The 16,946-nt window shown below is 36.3% G+C and overlaps 1 protein-coding gene across 6 annotated transcripts in view; it reads left to right on the forward strand.

Moving 5' to 3' along the window:
- The window catches only part of TTLL7 (tubulin tyrosine ligase like 7), a 64,522-nt gene that overhangs the window by 25,627 nt on the left and 21,949 nt on the right, over positions 1–16,946 (forward strand). For all 6 annotated transcript variants that reach the window (XR_011680618.1, XM_071436402.1, XM_071436406.1 and 3 more), the window contains 9 exons: positions 1,347–1,505; positions 3,002–3,218; positions 5,599–5,763; positions 6,581–6,739; positions 11,451–11,545; positions 12,205–12,352; positions 12,436–12,509; positions 15,438–15,573; positions 16,372–16,458. Coding sequence is in view for 5 of the 6 variants with exons in the window: in XM_071436402.1 (XP_071292503.1) it covers positions 1,347–1,505; positions 3,002–3,218; positions 5,599–5,763; positions 6,581–6,739; positions 11,451–11,545; positions 12,205–12,352; positions 12,436–12,509; positions 15,438–15,573; positions 16,372–16,458 (1,240 nt within the window). In the remaining variant the exon portion in view is untranslated. The remainder of the gene's footprint in view (positions 1–1,346; positions 1,506–3,001; positions 3,219–5,598; positions 5,764–6,580; positions 6,740–11,450; positions 11,546–12,204; positions 12,353–12,435; positions 12,510–15,437; positions 15,574–16,371; positions 16,459–16,946) is intronic.

Below are 16,946 nucleotides of genomic sequence, written 5' to 3' on the forward strand. Positions count from 1 at the left end.
TTCTTTTTAAACTTCCAATTCCTTTCTGTTGGTCTGGGCATATTTGTATTTTAGATGTGTCTACTCTATGCTACAGAGTAATTGTGAGTTACCTGAACTGATTTCATATGAGGTTCTGTATGAAGGAAGTTTCAGGTACTCTGAGTACCTGAAACAAGCTAGCTACCCCAGTGTGTAACTCAGCAAAGACTAAATTTATCCTGTTGGGAGCTATGGTGCCAGTGTGCATCGTACCACCAAGTCCCCATTGCTCCTACACCTTGGCTGCTAGGCAGTGTTAAAGGAACTGTGTGTACCTCAGCCATTCTGACAGGTGGGGTGGGTGTAGCTCCTGTCTGCCACATACACAGCTCTGGGTGATGGACACTTCTGCTACCTGAGTTCTTTACCATTCTTCTTCTTCCATTTCTGTTCACAGAGGTATAGAATTTTTCTTCACAGAGGTACAGAATGAGATACACTCACTACCTCAGCTGCCACAGCTATTAAAGCAGGGAGATCAGGACCTTGCTGCATCCTTTCCCCAGATTCAGAGTTTGGTTCCCTATTTTTATTTTAGTTCTTTTGCTCCACCCCTTCATCCTACTCCCTTCCTGCTTGATCTTACTTTGAATGTCTTTGCTTTCTTTTGATTAAATTAGGTGCTCTTGGAATCTTAATCCAAATATACTGGGACCAAAGACTAATCAAAGCTTGTGTGATTTGTTCTATATAGGAAATGAATGAGTTGCTTGGCCTGTGTCAAAGTAAATTTACTACAATTCCTTATTTTTAAAATTCCTTCAAAAGGAACAAAAATCTCTTCCTTAATTGCTTCCAATTGCTCTTTAATTTTTAATTCAGTGTTTTTTGCACCCAAGAAGAAACTCCAAATGTCCCAACTCCTCTTTTTTGTGTCCGTTGATCCTCATAGCTCCCCAGACATCTACCAATATGAAAATTAAAATACTTCCCAAATATCATCTCCCCCCACCAAAAAAAAAATCCATGTTTTTTTAGGAGTTCAATATTTCTAAGAATAGGAATAGCATTAAGTCATTTGAGTAAATGGCCAAAAATTGCAACAGGAGTGAGATGGATGCCAAGAAATGAGATGGATACCAGTAACATAATAAGCACATAAGCAAAAATGCTCAAGATAGTCTGCTTTTGAATATAACACATTCACACTCATATGAATATGTAATAGAATGCTAACTATTCTTAAAGAAATGCAAAAGTTTGCTTTCATATTGCAGAATTTTGCTGAAAAAGCTCCCCTGTCAAATTGTCATTGCTTTTTCATCTTGAGGATTGAAACATCAAAGTAGTCAAAAGATTTTAACTCAATTACCCTTTTTGTGCAGAATGATCAAGAGTCAGCCTCAGGAGTACAGTTTCATTCCTCGAACGTGGATCTTTCCTGCAGAATACACACAATTTCAGAACTATGTAAAAGAATTGAAGAAGAAACGTAGACAGAAAACTTTCATAGTCAAACCAGCTAATGGTGCAATGGGACATGGGTGAGTTGTGAGTTAACTTCAGTCTTCTTACCTGTTAAAGGTGAAATCCAGTGCTACTTACAACATTAACAGAAGCTGTGTATTAATAAGAAGATTGTATTTTGAGTTGAGTGAAAGTCAGTGTATTGGGTGAAGGCTTCACAAGCCTTAAATAAACTCAAATAATTATTATGAACACAGTTATTTTATTATGAATTTTTCTGCTGTGCTTAGATTTATAGGGTGAGATTGTATTGGGCATAAATGGCAGGGTTTTGGTGGCTGGAGGCTGCAGGGATGTGTGTGGAAAGTCAGGATCTTTCACAGCTTTAAAACCAGCTCAAACACTCCATTGTGTTCCCAAACTGCAGCCAGTCAGAGATGCAGAAACGTGTTTAAGGGCAGCAGCCACAAGGTTTAGGAGAGACAGAGGAGATGCTGTTGGGGATGTGGCTGGATGTGCACTCTTGAAAGCAGGGTACACCCCTGAAGAGACTGCAACCTGCAGTTGAGTTGAAGAAGTTTTGTTTGTGACAGGGCCATGCAGTAAAAATCCAATGAGATAAATATTGCAATTGTATTTTTAGTTCTTTTTTTTTTAGATATTTTGGTTTTAGCTTTTATCGCTTTTAATATCAATTTGAATTATACTATATAGTAAAACTCTTAGTTTTTCAGCATATGTCAGAATTACTATAAAAGTAAGGCTCCCGAACTTTCAATTTCTTTATTTTTCAGTCTTCTTGATAAGGGCTAAGATAAGCTAAAGGGAAAGGTACTAGCATAGTTCAGAGAAATTTCTGCAAAGTACTTCACTCTATTAGGATTATTCAGTACTAAACTTCTGAAATGTATAATGAATAATAGGGAATAAGGTTAAGGTAGCCTTAAGGTTCTGGGAATTTTAGGTTAATAATTGTATACTGAAAATATTAGCTTTTACAGTTATTTAAAATTCTATATTGTTAGAGATTGGAAGTTCAAAGTTCATATGTAAACCTTTTTTCATTCTGGTGTGAGGGAACTGGAAATACAGAAATACTGAGCTTAATCTGTGCCATCCTCAGTCATACAGATCAGTGTCCTGCTTGCAAACTTCATCACCTACGGTTAGCACTGAAAGTTCTTTGCAGTCTGTGCCTCAGGCAGAAGTTGTGACAAAGACTGGAAGTCTATTTTTAGAGATGGATGAGGAATAATCACAGAAGCTGGAGACTGGTCGTTCTGCCAAACAATTTCTAAGTGTAGAGCAAACCCATTATTACAAATTGTTGAATCAAAGCAAGCAGAAAGTTACTTTGAAATGGCTCGTTGCCTTTTTCCATCTAGTGAACCACAATAAAGGACAGGAAACCAAAAGCCTTGTAAGGGAATGGAACTTTGTCTCTGCCCTAAAAATCAGATATCTAAGTCTCTTTCTCTAGGTAGACCTTAGTCTCCTTACTTGGCTGGGTGACCATGATAATCTATTTCAAAGAGTAATGTCCAAGTTTTAAAATAACTTTTGTTTTTACCAGGATCTCTTTAATAAGAAATGGAGAAAAGTTACAAGCTCAGGATCACTTAATTGTTCAGGAATATCTTGACAAACCATTTCTCATGGAAGGCTACAAGTTCGATTTACGTGTGTATATTCTTGTGACCTCCTGTGATCCATTAAAAATATTTTTATATCATGATGGACTGGTGAGAATGGGCACAGAAAAGTATCACCCCCCCAGTGACTCAAATTTGGTAAGTTGGAGTGAATTCCAATTTATTGCTTATGGTATAGACTTTAACCTGTGTAGTGGTTGCAGGTGGTAAAATTAAACAAACTGGGAGTTGAGTTCATCTGGGTAAACTTCTGCATTGTCATTGAAGAGAAAAAATTTTATGTGAAAGACACTTAACACATGGTTTTCTATCAAAATCACAAATATAGCCACATTATTGCTTATCTATAAAATTTTATATGACTTTGCATGTATGTACACTAAAGAATTTAAATATATTCTAGAGGAAAGCAAAAGATAATAACCCAAAAAAATAAAATCAAATCACTGCAAGAATGGGCACATTGCTTTTATATTCATCAGACTGGGGTTGGCAGGTGGTAATAAGCTTTATCTCCTGCTAGATCATTGCTTAGCATCCATGAAGTTTGGAGCCTTTGCTGAGGGTCCTGCCAGGTTTCAGCCATTGTGTTGGGAAGTGAGGCAGAAAGGAGAGAACCAGCACTGCAGGGGCCCAGTGCTCACTGCAGTCCCTGAACATGAGGAACCTGCTGCTCCTGCTGTTGGTGACTGCTTCAGCAGGGACAGGAGAATGTACTTGGCAGCTTTAGGGTGATTCAGTAGAGCTGCCTGAAAACACAGAGAAAAGCAAGAAATGCCAAGGGTAATGCTAAAGATTTTGCACAATTTCCTCCTCTTGGGGGGTGTAAACCCTTCTCTTTTGGCTCAGACCAAATTGCAGATGTCTAAGAAAGAAGTATTGGAAGCAGCATTGGAAGCTATTAGTAGATTAGGTTTGTTATACTCTCTCTGTACTCCATTGCTTTTAGAGCAGCTTCCATGTAATTATGTAACAGAAAACACCATGGAGCCTTTTTGCCTATGTGAAACTTAAAATTCTGACTGTCTCTTGGTGTGCCTTTGAAAAACGCAGGTACAATTTGAGGCCCAGTACAAATGCTATATTTGGAAGTGTTCCAGTACTATATTTGGAATGGTTTGCTTTTACAATTTGTGTATTGCTGCTAATCTCGGCATTAGCAGCACTGAAATATGCTCTGAGAGGATAAACAGAGCAGGCAGTTGTTTCTGTGTTCTCAGAACTGTTCATGCTGGAAGTTGTCTATTGTGTGAAATAACGTGCTTGTCACTAATGACAATGTTCTTTGGATGACATATTTCCACAGTGACATTGTTCCAAATAACTTTGGACTATCAGTTCAGATGCCCAAACACTTTTATTTTTTTTGGTAGTCTAACACATAATTACTTTTGTCTGAAATAATTTGAATTTCATGGAATGATGACTCAAAACCAATAGATTTCAGAATGATTCTTAAAGGAGTAATGAAGCCATAGGAGAAATTCATTGCTTCTAGTGCTACTACAATATACTGTTAACTCGTTTGCAATTAAATTGATTGGTTTTGGTAATTTCATTAAGTTTTTTAAAGATAAGGAAGTGTAGTAAGATAAATGGCAGCAGAAGGCTTGTGTTATCTATTAAAGATGAATTGGAACAGAAGGCTTATGGTCACCTTAGAGTATCATCTACTCTCATGTATGTAATCAAACATGACAGAGAACTGTCACTGTGATGAGGACAGGCATCACCATAGTGTAAGTGAAAAGCTGAATTAATCCCTGTGAGATAATGTAAATGCACAGATCATGATTTATAAATTGAGCTTGGAAAAGGAATGCTTTCTTTAAATTCAACTGATAACTTGAGTCTATTGCTGCTGACATTTTGCTCCATAAAGGAACTCAGTCATTTATGTAACGTATGTTTTGAAATTTACCTCCCTCTGATGTATGGCTACCAGCCAGTTAAAAATGAGCAATTTTGGCAGATATCAGCATGGCAGATGAGTTTATATGTAAAAGATATTTTAAAGTATCACTATCATGAGAACACTTCTCATAAATAAACTACAGTGAAAACTGAAATGTGGGATTGTCTATGAAGCAGATGCCAGAGTGTCTTTTAGCACTTTAAAAGTAGCACTTTAAAATACTGACTTTATTGTTTGCTTCTTGTGGTATGTAATAATTCTCTAAGTTATGATAATTGCTCTTTACTTTTTTAGGTAGTTGTTTATATAGACACCTGTAAAAATGGCAGATATAGTATCTAACCAGATGTGGAGTGGTGGATCAGTTCACTGCAACTGGCTTAAGTAGAAGCCCAGGTTTTGTTGTAAGAAGGCTACGGAGCATTCAGTCATGCAAACTCCCAGAATCAGAAACACTAAATCTGCACGTAGTGTATTTCCAAATATGAGCTGTTTGATTATGTCTTTATTGATTTAATATCCGTTTTTCTTTACATGATTTTGAATTGACTATTTTAGAATTGTTTTTAAAGTTTTTAAAATGTCTTTTCTTCCTTTTTTTAGAGTCAATTGTATATGCATCTGACTAACTACTCTGTCAATAAACATAATGAACACTTTGAACGGGATGAAACAGAAGACAAAGGAAGCAAACGCTCCATAAAATGGTTTACTGAGTTTCTAGAAACAAATAATCTTGATGTCTCCAAATTCTGGAGTGATATTTCAGTAAGATAGACTAAAGCACTTTATTTTTTTTTGTGTATTTTTAGAAAATTAATTGCTTCTGCCATCTGCTTTACTGCAATTCAGAATGATTTTTGAAACTTTATTAACCCAAATTCTCAGCAATGGATGTCACAAAGGACATACTATAAACTATTATTATGTTTTTTAAAATACTAAATTCATAGTCTGATTACAAATTAAATGTTAACATTTTTTCTAAGGATCAAAAGTCCTTTCAAGCAGTTATTCACATAAGGAATATGCCATTTAAAGGTACAAAGGAATCATGCCATTTAAAATCTTGGAGACTTTATTTTAGTGTATAAAGTGAATTTTATGTGTAAATATTTACAAAATTGTAGTCAGTGTTGCATATATCTTTGTACTTACTCAAGCACCATTGAAGTGGTTATGTTAGAGATGTCTTTAGATGAGGAATAGGCTTAGATTGTTAGAGCTTAAAGATGTTTGTATGATTCTGAGAACACTTATCAAAAATTATACTGCAAAATGAAATGGATGAAGATTGGCTATACTATTCAATGTTACCAATTTGCTTTTATTCTTTAACTTATTGCAAGTCTCAAAGTTTGTATGTAGCATGGAAAGTACAGCAATAGTCTAGAACTATAGAAAGTTATATATGGTACTACATAGGAATAGTTTGTTTACTATACACTATTTATTTGGTATTTTAAATTTTTTTTTCTAGTAGATATGTAAATGAAATTTGAGATATTAAAGCATGGAACACTGTAGTTCAGTATGTGCTGGTGTTTTCTCTGCTGATGAATTTTTCTGCACTGAATCCCTGCAGGAGCTGGTGGTGAAGACTCTGATAGTGGCAGAGCCGCACGTGCTCCACGCCTATCGCATGTGCAGGCCGGGGCAAGCACCAGGAAGTGACAGCGTCTGCTTTGAAGTCCTGGGATTTGATATTCTGCTGGACAGAAAACTAAAACCATGGCTCCTAGAGGTAAACCTCTTTATATAGATGTAAAGTAAATTTTTAGGCATAAAGTTAACTAAGCCCCAGCTGAATCCATATCTATGTAAGAAAACCTGCCAAGAAAATCTGTGCACTGTTGTTGGGTACATGAATGGTGCTTTTCTGCAGCATCCATACAGAAGTGCAGTATCACCTTGCAGTGATTTTTGATACTGAAAAAAAGGTAATTGTTTTCCTAGACTGATGTTGCATTTCAGATGTTTTTGAAAGTTTTAATGGGAAATGTAACATTAATGTAGTTATTGTAGCTAGAGGACCTTGATTATAGCAAGTGGGTGCTATATAGATTTCCTTCATGAGTATGGCTATGTAATATGGCTCTAGTAACTTTTGTGAATGTGTGACCTTAATCTTTTCCTTTTCGTGGATATGTGTTCTTTTCCTCTCCTGTGCTTTTAAAAGCATGGCCATAAACAGAGAAAATAAATTTGATATACAGGAAATTCTGCAGACAATTGGTATGATGGGATTGGAAGAAACATTTATTCTCTGATATGTTAGTGGTACAGTTAAATTACATGGTGCTCACACACATTTTCAACCAGAAATGTTTGAACTTTGTCTGTTGTGTCTCTTATCTTGCTCTATTAATAACATACAGATGATGTTCACTAGTCTTTTTTCAGATTGTCTTATTTCATTCTGTTAACTGGTTGGGGGGGCTGTGCAGCTTGGGGAAAAAAAAGGCAAAATGTATTCAAAAACCCTCTATTGACAGCAAGTCATGAATATGATTTAGCTACTGATGAACAAAATATACACAATTAACTTACTGAATTATAACCTCATTTGCAGGCCATTAATACTGTCAACAGTTGTTTTGTTGTACTTATTTCTCTCAGGGATTCATTATAATTTTAATTAGAAAAATAAAATTCCTCCACTGTTGCCATGCAGACATAGCATATTTGGTGGCTTTGATGTTCTCGCCAACAGCAGCGCATGACATGAACTTAGTCTGTACTACATCAACATCTTCTGTTTTTGTCCAGTGAAGCTTGCTGCTCCTTTGATTTAGCACTGCACTTCCAGATTATCATCTGTAGGTTGCCTGTAGCTGGCATATAACTGTGTGTAGTTATTTGAGTGCAGACTGAAGGGTCTGTGTAACATTTCATTCAGCCTGGTAGCAAATGCTGACAGACCAGTTCTGTGAGAGGTGGTGAGTCAGCCAGCACAGGGAGTCCATTCTGAAGGACCCCTCTCTGTCTGCTCTGATGTTTCCATGAGCTATGGAGATTTTGGGGGGTTTGAGTAACTGCATATGGGTCTCAGAGGAGAATCATATTGTCCCAAACTCCTTGTTTAGGAGGGAGTAAAGTAGTAAATGCTCCTGGTATTTTGAGTTGCTGGAGAATACTTCACAACTTTGAATTGTGTACCTAGTCATTACTTTTTTTAAAAGCAAAAGTCCAAGTATTTCCTTTTCTGCTTTTGGTAATACACGTATCCTTCAGCTTGCTTTGCCAGACATTTACCAAAACTAACAGAAATTTCAAATCTTGAAACTTGCTAATTTTGCATACTTATTTACTATTTTTTACCTTGCTTGTTCATGCTTTTTTGCAGCAATTCTAACAGAGTGTGTAGATGTATGCACACTGTATGTATGCTGTGTGTAGTGTAGTAAAGGTCAAATCTGCAGTTTATATACATAGACTATACATAATATATATAGTTGGTGTGTATATATATATATATGCACATATATAGATAATTTGTTATTTTCTAAAACACTTGTGCTACTTCCACAGATTTCCACTCTTATCTCTTTCCACCATTTCCCTCTTGCCAAAACCCCCTTAGGGGAGTGAATCATTCTTTCTAACAGTGGTAACGAGTCCTAATCACAAGGCCCTGAATGTTCCCAGTGTTATGGGAAAATTTCCAAAATAGGATTAGGATGATTAGTTTCATGTTCCATGCCTCATGTAGCTTTTCTGTTATAAAGATAGCTTAACAAACTATTAAAAGAAATAAATTGTGCAACTTATTATAATGTCTCTGCTTTCCTTTTCAACAAAAGCTGACTTTTGTTTATATTGCCTTGATGCATTGTAGCTCCCCTGCTCCTTGATGCTACTGAACTTCCGGAACCTTCCACCGTAGCGAGGGTTGTGGGAAATGCAGGGTTGCCATCTTGTGGCACCAAGTGTTTCTGGCAAAGATCTGTGCAGCCTCCATCCTTTCTGAGTAGCAGCAATGACCTAGGCCTCCCTTCCATTCCCAGGAAATCCAGCTTTACTTTTTGACTAAAATTTCCAAGTTAGTTTATTTTATGTAAAAGAAAACCATACAGTTGAAGTTCTTGCATGGACTCCAACCTTGTTCACCCTCATTATATTCAGCTAGGATCACACAGTTATGATCATAGGAGAAAAAGATAACTTGCATTTTAATAACTTACTCAAGTGTAGGGTACCTAACTTCCTTTATGTGGGGCAAGGCAAAGGAAACCTTACATATACATTCAGAAATTTATTATTTACTGTCACTGAGCTAGCAAAATCTGTTCAAAACTTTTTCAATCCAGGTAAAATGAATGTGAACATCTTAAACCAATCAATTATTGCTAATTCCTGATAATGAAGTAGTTAAAGTTCACATACACAAACTTTCTGGCATCTACTTGTTTCTCTTGTGTTATGCTTGCTCTGTTTGTACCCCTGGAGGTCCAAAGGCCACCACAGGGGTAGGAGAAGTCTACTTCTCCAAAAAGAGATGGTAGGTGGTTATACCAAGTTTTTAGTGTCTTATGTTCTTCACCAGGAAGAACACACTCTTGATGGTGAAGTTTTCTTCATCTTGCTCTTAATTTCATTTTTCTTTGTTTGCTGCTATGATCTACTTACTAGCGGTTCATTTACTGGCCAGCAATTCCACATTGTCTCCAAGTTTTAGCACAAGTCTTTTACATCTCCTGGAATCATGCCATGTGCTTTCTTTGTTACCTCTAGACCCAGTATTATCTAGTTTACAAGACTGCATTCCTGTAGTAAACACAATTTAGCCACTGGCATCAGTGTCTAGATTTTCAAGACCTTTGCAGTCATCATTTGCTTGTACTTTTGGGGTCCCTCATACAATCCTGTTTTTGACAACAATCTTCAAGATGTGCCTTGCTGATAAAATTACTGATGTAATATTAACACAACCTAGCTGTGCATGTCCTGGTTCTCGGGTCACTGAACTCCAAATAGCCATCTCCCAGCTGGTAGATGCCAGACAATGGTTTGCTAAGCTGTTATTGTGAATAGCTATTGTGGCATATCACTAGTATGTTATCAAGATTACAATGCCACAGTCGTACAGATTAGTCAGCAACCCTATTTATTGTCTTTGTGATATGATAGTGGATGAACAGGTCAGTCTAAAGAGGTTGGTCAATGAAATATTTGGATAAAAGTCTTCCAAAAAAGAATATGTATAAATCTTTTCACTATTTCTGCTGAATTTTCAAGATTTTTCTTTCAACATCAGATCTCACTGCTCACTTTGCCAGTCTGGCTGCAAAAGCAGCAAAGGGGCTGACTCCCAAAGCTGAAAGGTACCTGTCAATTATGAGCATAAGTGATGGGGCAGCTGGGACTCAGCAACAGGACACTGGGTGGCACAGCAGCCACGACAGTTCTGTCCCACAACTGTAGAGGCTCTAAGATGCTCTGATATATTTAGAGTGCTTAAACAAAATAAACTGCTTTTGCCATCTACTTTGGACATGCAAGCTGTCTCCCACTTCTGATTTGTGTAGGGCACAAGGCATTAGTTTTCACTTCTGAAGCTCTTTTTTATCTTGCCTTCTGTAACCAGCACTGCTCATGCACTATCAAAGTGAGATTCCTGCTTGTCATTAGTTCCCATTACCCAGGTATAAATTTTTATACCAGCCTGGAAAGAGTTCCTAGAATAAATCATTATTCCTCCTCAAATCTTCCTGAAAACTGAGTTTCTGCAGGGAGTCCAAAACTTGTCAGGGTTATATAGGATGTTAAGTTTATGATTTAGTCTCACTATTCCCAGTGCATTTTCCTTGCTTCTCTATATTTATGGTACAGTTTTTAATCTCTAATCTTGTACTTAGCTTATAAGCTTTTTGTTGTAGAGACTGTTAATTATCTTACGTTTTCACACTATGTACTGATTTAATAGCTTAGATCTCTATGTGTTGCTGTCAAGTGTATCTGAAAAGTTATTTAAATATGCTTAAAAATACCTTGGATTAGAGCCTCTTTCTGTCCTTGTATAGTTGCATTTTGAAGTAGTATTTAAAGTCTCTTTCAGATTGGGAACTAGAAAAGAGTTTGACTCTTCCTGTGCCGGACCACCATAGCATGGCACATCATCTGTTATGATGTGTTTAACAGCACTTTGTGTGGTAAATTTTCTGGTGTGAGCAACCAAGAGTAGACAAGATTGGATTCATAGTGGCAGGACTTGAATGGTGTTCACTGTAAATGTCTGGATACCCTGGTGACTGAAAGGGTACATTTCCCAGCTCCCAGTGTCTGTGATACTCAGTACTCTATTTAAAAAATATACAAATGGAAAAGAACTTCTCAACATGCATTCTCTTAAACTCTGTTGTATTTGAAAGAGCCATTTCTACAAAGCCTGTTACAATAGGTGTGTTCCCAATGAACCGAACATCCCTGAGTCTTCTGTGTCTCGTTTTTTTCAGATTAATCGTGCCCCAAGCTTTGGAACGGATCAAAAAATAGACTATGTTGTAAAAAAAGGTGTTCTGCTAAATGCATTGAAGCTTCTCAACATACGGTACCTTGTCCTCTTTTCTTCAGTCTGGCTCTATTTCTGTCGCTTTGATTTTTTTTTTCTTTAATTTGAATTGGACTTAGAGGAAATGAAAAACTTTTGTTCCCACCTTCACATTTTCAAAATGTAAATGTTTCCCTTGCTGTCAGTTTTGCTATAAAAATTAACCTAAATTTTATTTTTCTTCATGCATATGTGCTTGCAAAAAATGAATGGTAATAGTAATCTTTGTACTTCTTTTTAAAAATTTTTCAAACGCATCTTGAAGTTGGCATATGTGTGCAGTCATGGGTACATGGCCATAAAGGAAATTTGCTTGAGTGATAGCAAAATCACAAAATCACATTCAGTCAAAATCCTACCTCTCTAGAGGAAAACTTTGTAGCTGAGATATGTTGAAAAAAGTCTACAACTCAGGAAAATAGATACAACTATGTTTGTACATTACATTATAGCACAGAGTAAATACAGCATCCCTTAAAGTGTTAAAATTTCATAGCCATGAATGTTAATATTAAAAAAAAAAATCTTAATGTTTCAATTCTAATTTTGTGTGATAAAGACATGACTGACTGGAAAATACAGATTATTTACTTGATACGAAAGTTCATCTCATTTTGGCTGCATTGACTTGACATTTCTTATTATCATCTGTGCTTCAGGACAAGTGATAAAAGGAAGAATTTAGCCCAACAGAAGGCTGAGGCTCAAAAAAGATTGTATGGTCAAGGGTCAGTGAAAAAACTGCTGCCAGGTTCCTCAGACTGGGAGAAGCAGCGCCACACACTGGAAAGGAGAAAACAAGAACTGGTAGGAAGGGGGGAAAAGTGCTGTTTCTTGCTCATGGTTTATATTCTCTTTTGTTTTAATTGTCTTACTTTCTTGATTTGTAGAAGGAAAGACTTGCACAAGTACGTAAACAGATTTCCAAAGAGGAGCATGAAAATAGACACATGGGGAATTACAGGTGAATGTTTTTGACTGTATTAGTAGGAAATATTCAGTATATTCTTTAGGAGCAGTGGAAACAAGTATTTGTGGTAGATGATAATTTTCTGCCAAAAATGTGTAGGCATTTAGAGAAAATATATACATATACATCAGTTATCTTTTTTCCAGATGGTTCTTTTCTTGATTCCTATTTTTTCCATGCACTTAGGAATTTATATGGCATCAGTTGCCCCTATTGTTTGTGCAAGACATTTGCTTCAAAGACATGATTGCTCACATTCAGTGTACATTCAGTCCATGATTGTTGTTATGGACCTGTTCTCTAATCACATATGATCATTTTTATCATGGTGGAAGGGGGTGCAGTGTGATATTCCCCTGTAAAAAGATCATATTTGAATTGTATCTCTGAGGCTTGCCAAAAATTTGGAAACTTTATGGGTGCTTCCATCATTTTGAATAGAGTGACATATTAAATACTTTACTTTTATTTTTGCACTTGAACTTTGGATCTTGGCAGGTTGAAATGTAAGTACCTTCAGATTCCTTCATAAAAGATGTTCAAAAGAAAGCTTTACATTGTCAGTTACAACAGGAAAACAAAAATTTTGTTTTGTGATGTTTTTGTTGTTATTTCTTGTTATGAGAAGTGAAAGCATGGCCTAGGAATATTGGTGAAAGGGAGCAGAGTATGGCTAGCAATATATGGTGGGAATGTTTGTCCACTCTTTATAATATTCATCCAGAATGTGAGAGGTCTGAGTTCACGTATTTTATTGTGAACTACCCAGAATACCTTTATTGCTGTTCTTCATTGCTACCTTTTTTGAGCAGATGTTCTATATTTCCCAGTAAAATTCTATTTTAACAGATAGATCTTTCTCTGAAATTCGCAGTTTTGATGACTTAACATTTTGCTTACAAAGAGTCTTTCTTTGTAACTTTTAATTACATATTTTCTTGATGTGTAGAGCTGAACTAGTAAGTAAAAAAAAACCTCTAGATGTACAATGAAGTGACAAAGTGGTTATTTTCATGCTACTAAAAGAAAGAAAAGCACTATGATGCTTTAACACATTTGGTTTTTTTGCTAACTTAAATATTATTAACTTAATCAGCTTATTAACTGATCACATTTTAAGTTGCTTATTCAGTTCTTGACTGAAAATCAGACACATGTTCTCTTTATTTAGCTTTTGGGTTAATGTAAATCAGTAAAACCACAAAACTTTCTTTTCCTCAGGAAAAAGTAAAGTGTCACTTCTTGAGGAATCTGCACTTTTAAAAAGGCAGAATAGCTTTGTGTTTTCTTATTACCATGTCTTTGAGAAAAGGCTGAAGGATCAGCAGACCATGAGAAGGAAAGTAATTTTGGCTAGAGAAGAAGAGGAATTTTATCTGAGAGTTATGCAGTATTTTTTTTCATGTGATATTCATCTGTAGAGCAGGACTAGCTTGTGTCAGGCATTGACATAGAATCATGGAAATTTTGGATGCTAGTATTGCTGAATAGATTAATATTGCACTCTGAATAAAAATCCAGAGAAACCTCAGTCAAACTGAGGAGGTTTGGATTTAATCTGTGGATATCAGCTCAGCAATTGGCTTAGTCCATGTCTGTGCAAGCACAGCAGGCTCCAGCAGGAGTCTTGGGGCAGCTGAAGTAGGAGCCACACTTCTGAGCTCTTGTGAAATCATGAGGAATTGGAAAGGAAGTACATGGCTTTGAAATGGCCTTTAGCTGCAGTCTATTTCTAAATACATTAAGAATATTACCCTTTCTTTAAAGCATTCTTGTATGGCACTTTCTCTGCAGTAGAATCAGCACCATTAAAAGGTGTTGACTGAAATGAAATTAGAACCTAAATCTCCTTTAGGTGTTTAATGCAAACTGGAAGCATCTTCATTTGATTCTATAACTGCCCTGAGACTAATGGTATCAAATAATCCTTTTTTTCCATTGCAACAAAATCCTCATGATAGATACCTTTTCAGGGAGAAAATGTCTAAAAAGGAAGAACAAGAAAAAAAAAGAAACTTGTAAAAAGTTCAGAAAAGACTCACAAATACAAAGAAGTCACAAACTGTCATGCACTGTATAAATGATGTCCATGCCTTGCACAGTGCAGGGAAAATTAACTGATGGGTTACTCCTTACAATACATTAAAAATTAGTCTTCCATCTTAGCCATATTTCTGGCTGTGTTTCGGGTATTCATGACAGATGGATTGAAGTGGTTTTCTTCAAAGCCCGTTGTTGCTTGATGAACATGAATAAATCACCAAGTCCTGCTTCTGATATTGTCATAATCTCCTTACCTGTGATTTTAGAGAATAATGGCATAGCTGCTCTAATGGAAAATCAGTCACTGTTTATATCCATGTACCAGGGTTTTTTCTTTCTTTCTTATAGCACCTATTTCTTCCTGTTGGTTTTTTGGACGACTTAGCATTCAAGTGCACTACATACTCAATCTTTCATTCATATCCAGCCCATGGGATCAAAGCTATTGTTCAGATTTTCACTGTTTTGTGTCCTTTGATTGCTAATACAAATTGTTTTGTGTCCTTTTATTGCTAATACAAATTATCTTGTGGCTTTGAATTTGACATACAATATTTTGTTAATATTTCATGAATCATTCACACCTGTATGCATCACTCACACCCACTGAAATTTCTGATCACTGCAAAACTGGGTTTGGGTGTACCCCTGGAATGACCTACATGGTATTTCTTTTGACTGGCTAATTGCTGGTTTAAACATGAACGTGTTCACTGAATTAAAAGTAGATTTAGAGAGCAATGGTCAGAGTATATGTTGTATAATTTGATATTATATAATTATTATAGATGGGATACATACATGTTAAAAAAGAGACTGTGTATTGTGTGATGAATACCTCAGCTTCTATCTTAAATTGTTCTCTTCTTCCTTTTTCAGGCGAATTTACCCTCCTGATGATAAGACATTACTTGAAAAGTATGAGAGTTTGTTAGCCACTGCTTTCCAGACGTTTCTTGCTGGAAGAGCAGCTTCACTTCAGCGGGAAATGAATAACCCCTTAAAAAGAATGAAGGTACTGAAATACACCGAGTTCTGGCTTTAGGAGTTACTTTGAACTAATGACCTCATGGATTAGTTTCACTAAAATCATGTGTGACGGCTGCTAAATAGCATTTGATAATGTTCTATGATCTTATTATTATTCTTTGTGCAGCTTGTGGGCCAGATCCTTGAATCTGGATGAACTGCAGTGGACCCAGGGTGGAGACAGGCTAGATGGCTTTAAGCTACTTTACCATATCCCTGATCCTCAGCCTTACCCCTGGCCAAACCAGAGGTTGGCAGAAACTGCTTTTGAGCTGGTAATTGCCTCCTTCTTCCTCCAGTAATGTTCCCAGCCTATTCATCCACTTGTATGGACTGGAACAAGAGGTACCCTAAAACCAGCTCCACTAGTTTAACGATTGAAGTCATCCAAAAATTTCACCTGATTTGCCTACTTATTTAGTCAGAGACAGTAGGAAAACAGCTATATTAATAACCAGCTAACATGATGTAATTTGAAATCTGAGAAATAGATTTCTAGTTGGCATCATCCAACACTTTTACAGGAATCTTTGTTCAATCCTTCAGACTTTTCTTTTAAATATATGTTAAGACTTGATTTTAACCCTCAATTTCATGTTGCTTGCAAGGAGAGATGCATGTATGAGAAGAAATATTTCTATTTCCTCCTGTGGAGGAATACATATTCCTATTTCAGGAATTAGTAATCAGAGTAATTTCAAATTTCTACTACTTTCTGCTTGAATTTTTGAAGGACGGGATATGTCCTGCTTTGAATTAATAGTAATGAAATTCCCATTTCTAGGAGGAGGACATTTTGGATCTTCTGGAGCAGTGTGAAATAGATGATGAAAAGCTAACAGGAAAATGTCCCAAGCAGCGAGGACCTAAGGTATTTGACTTCTAGATACTGATTTTTTATTTCACTCTATAGACAGGTTTTCTGAGAATTTTAAGTGGGGAATTTAGTTAGCTGATCCAGCTGGAAGTTTTCTTCCTCTGACTGCCATTAACCTTCTTTTATTTTTTTTAAAGTATAAATAGAGGTATGACTACCATTTGTCCAACTAAATCCCATTAAATTTTTAAGGGGATATGCAATCCTTCTTTCCCTCTAAACATTTGGAGGAATTGCCATGCATGGCAACAACTGTTGCACGAGAGATTGATTTCAGTGTGTGAAAGGATTTTTATATCAATGGTGGATCTCAAAAGAAAGCTTTCATCTCTAATTAATTAGTGCCAAAATCAGGATTATGAGATCATGGGATAAAAGGCAGTATGGAAAGTCAAAGAATTAATTATAATTTTGATATATTTGGAGCTTGCTCCCTTGCTAAGAGTGTTGTACAGTATATCTTGGAACGCATTTTGTATCCA

The sequence above is a fragment of the Agelaius tricolor genome, unplaced genomic scaffold (assembly GCF_023055355.1).
Source record: "Agelaius tricolor isolate 1412-34295 unplaced genomic scaffold, bAgeTri1.0.p SCAF_11, whole genome shotgun sequence".
Classification (NCBI taxonomy): domain Eukaryota; kingdom Metazoa; phylum Chordata; class Aves; order Passeriformes; family Icteridae; genus Agelaius; species Agelaius tricolor.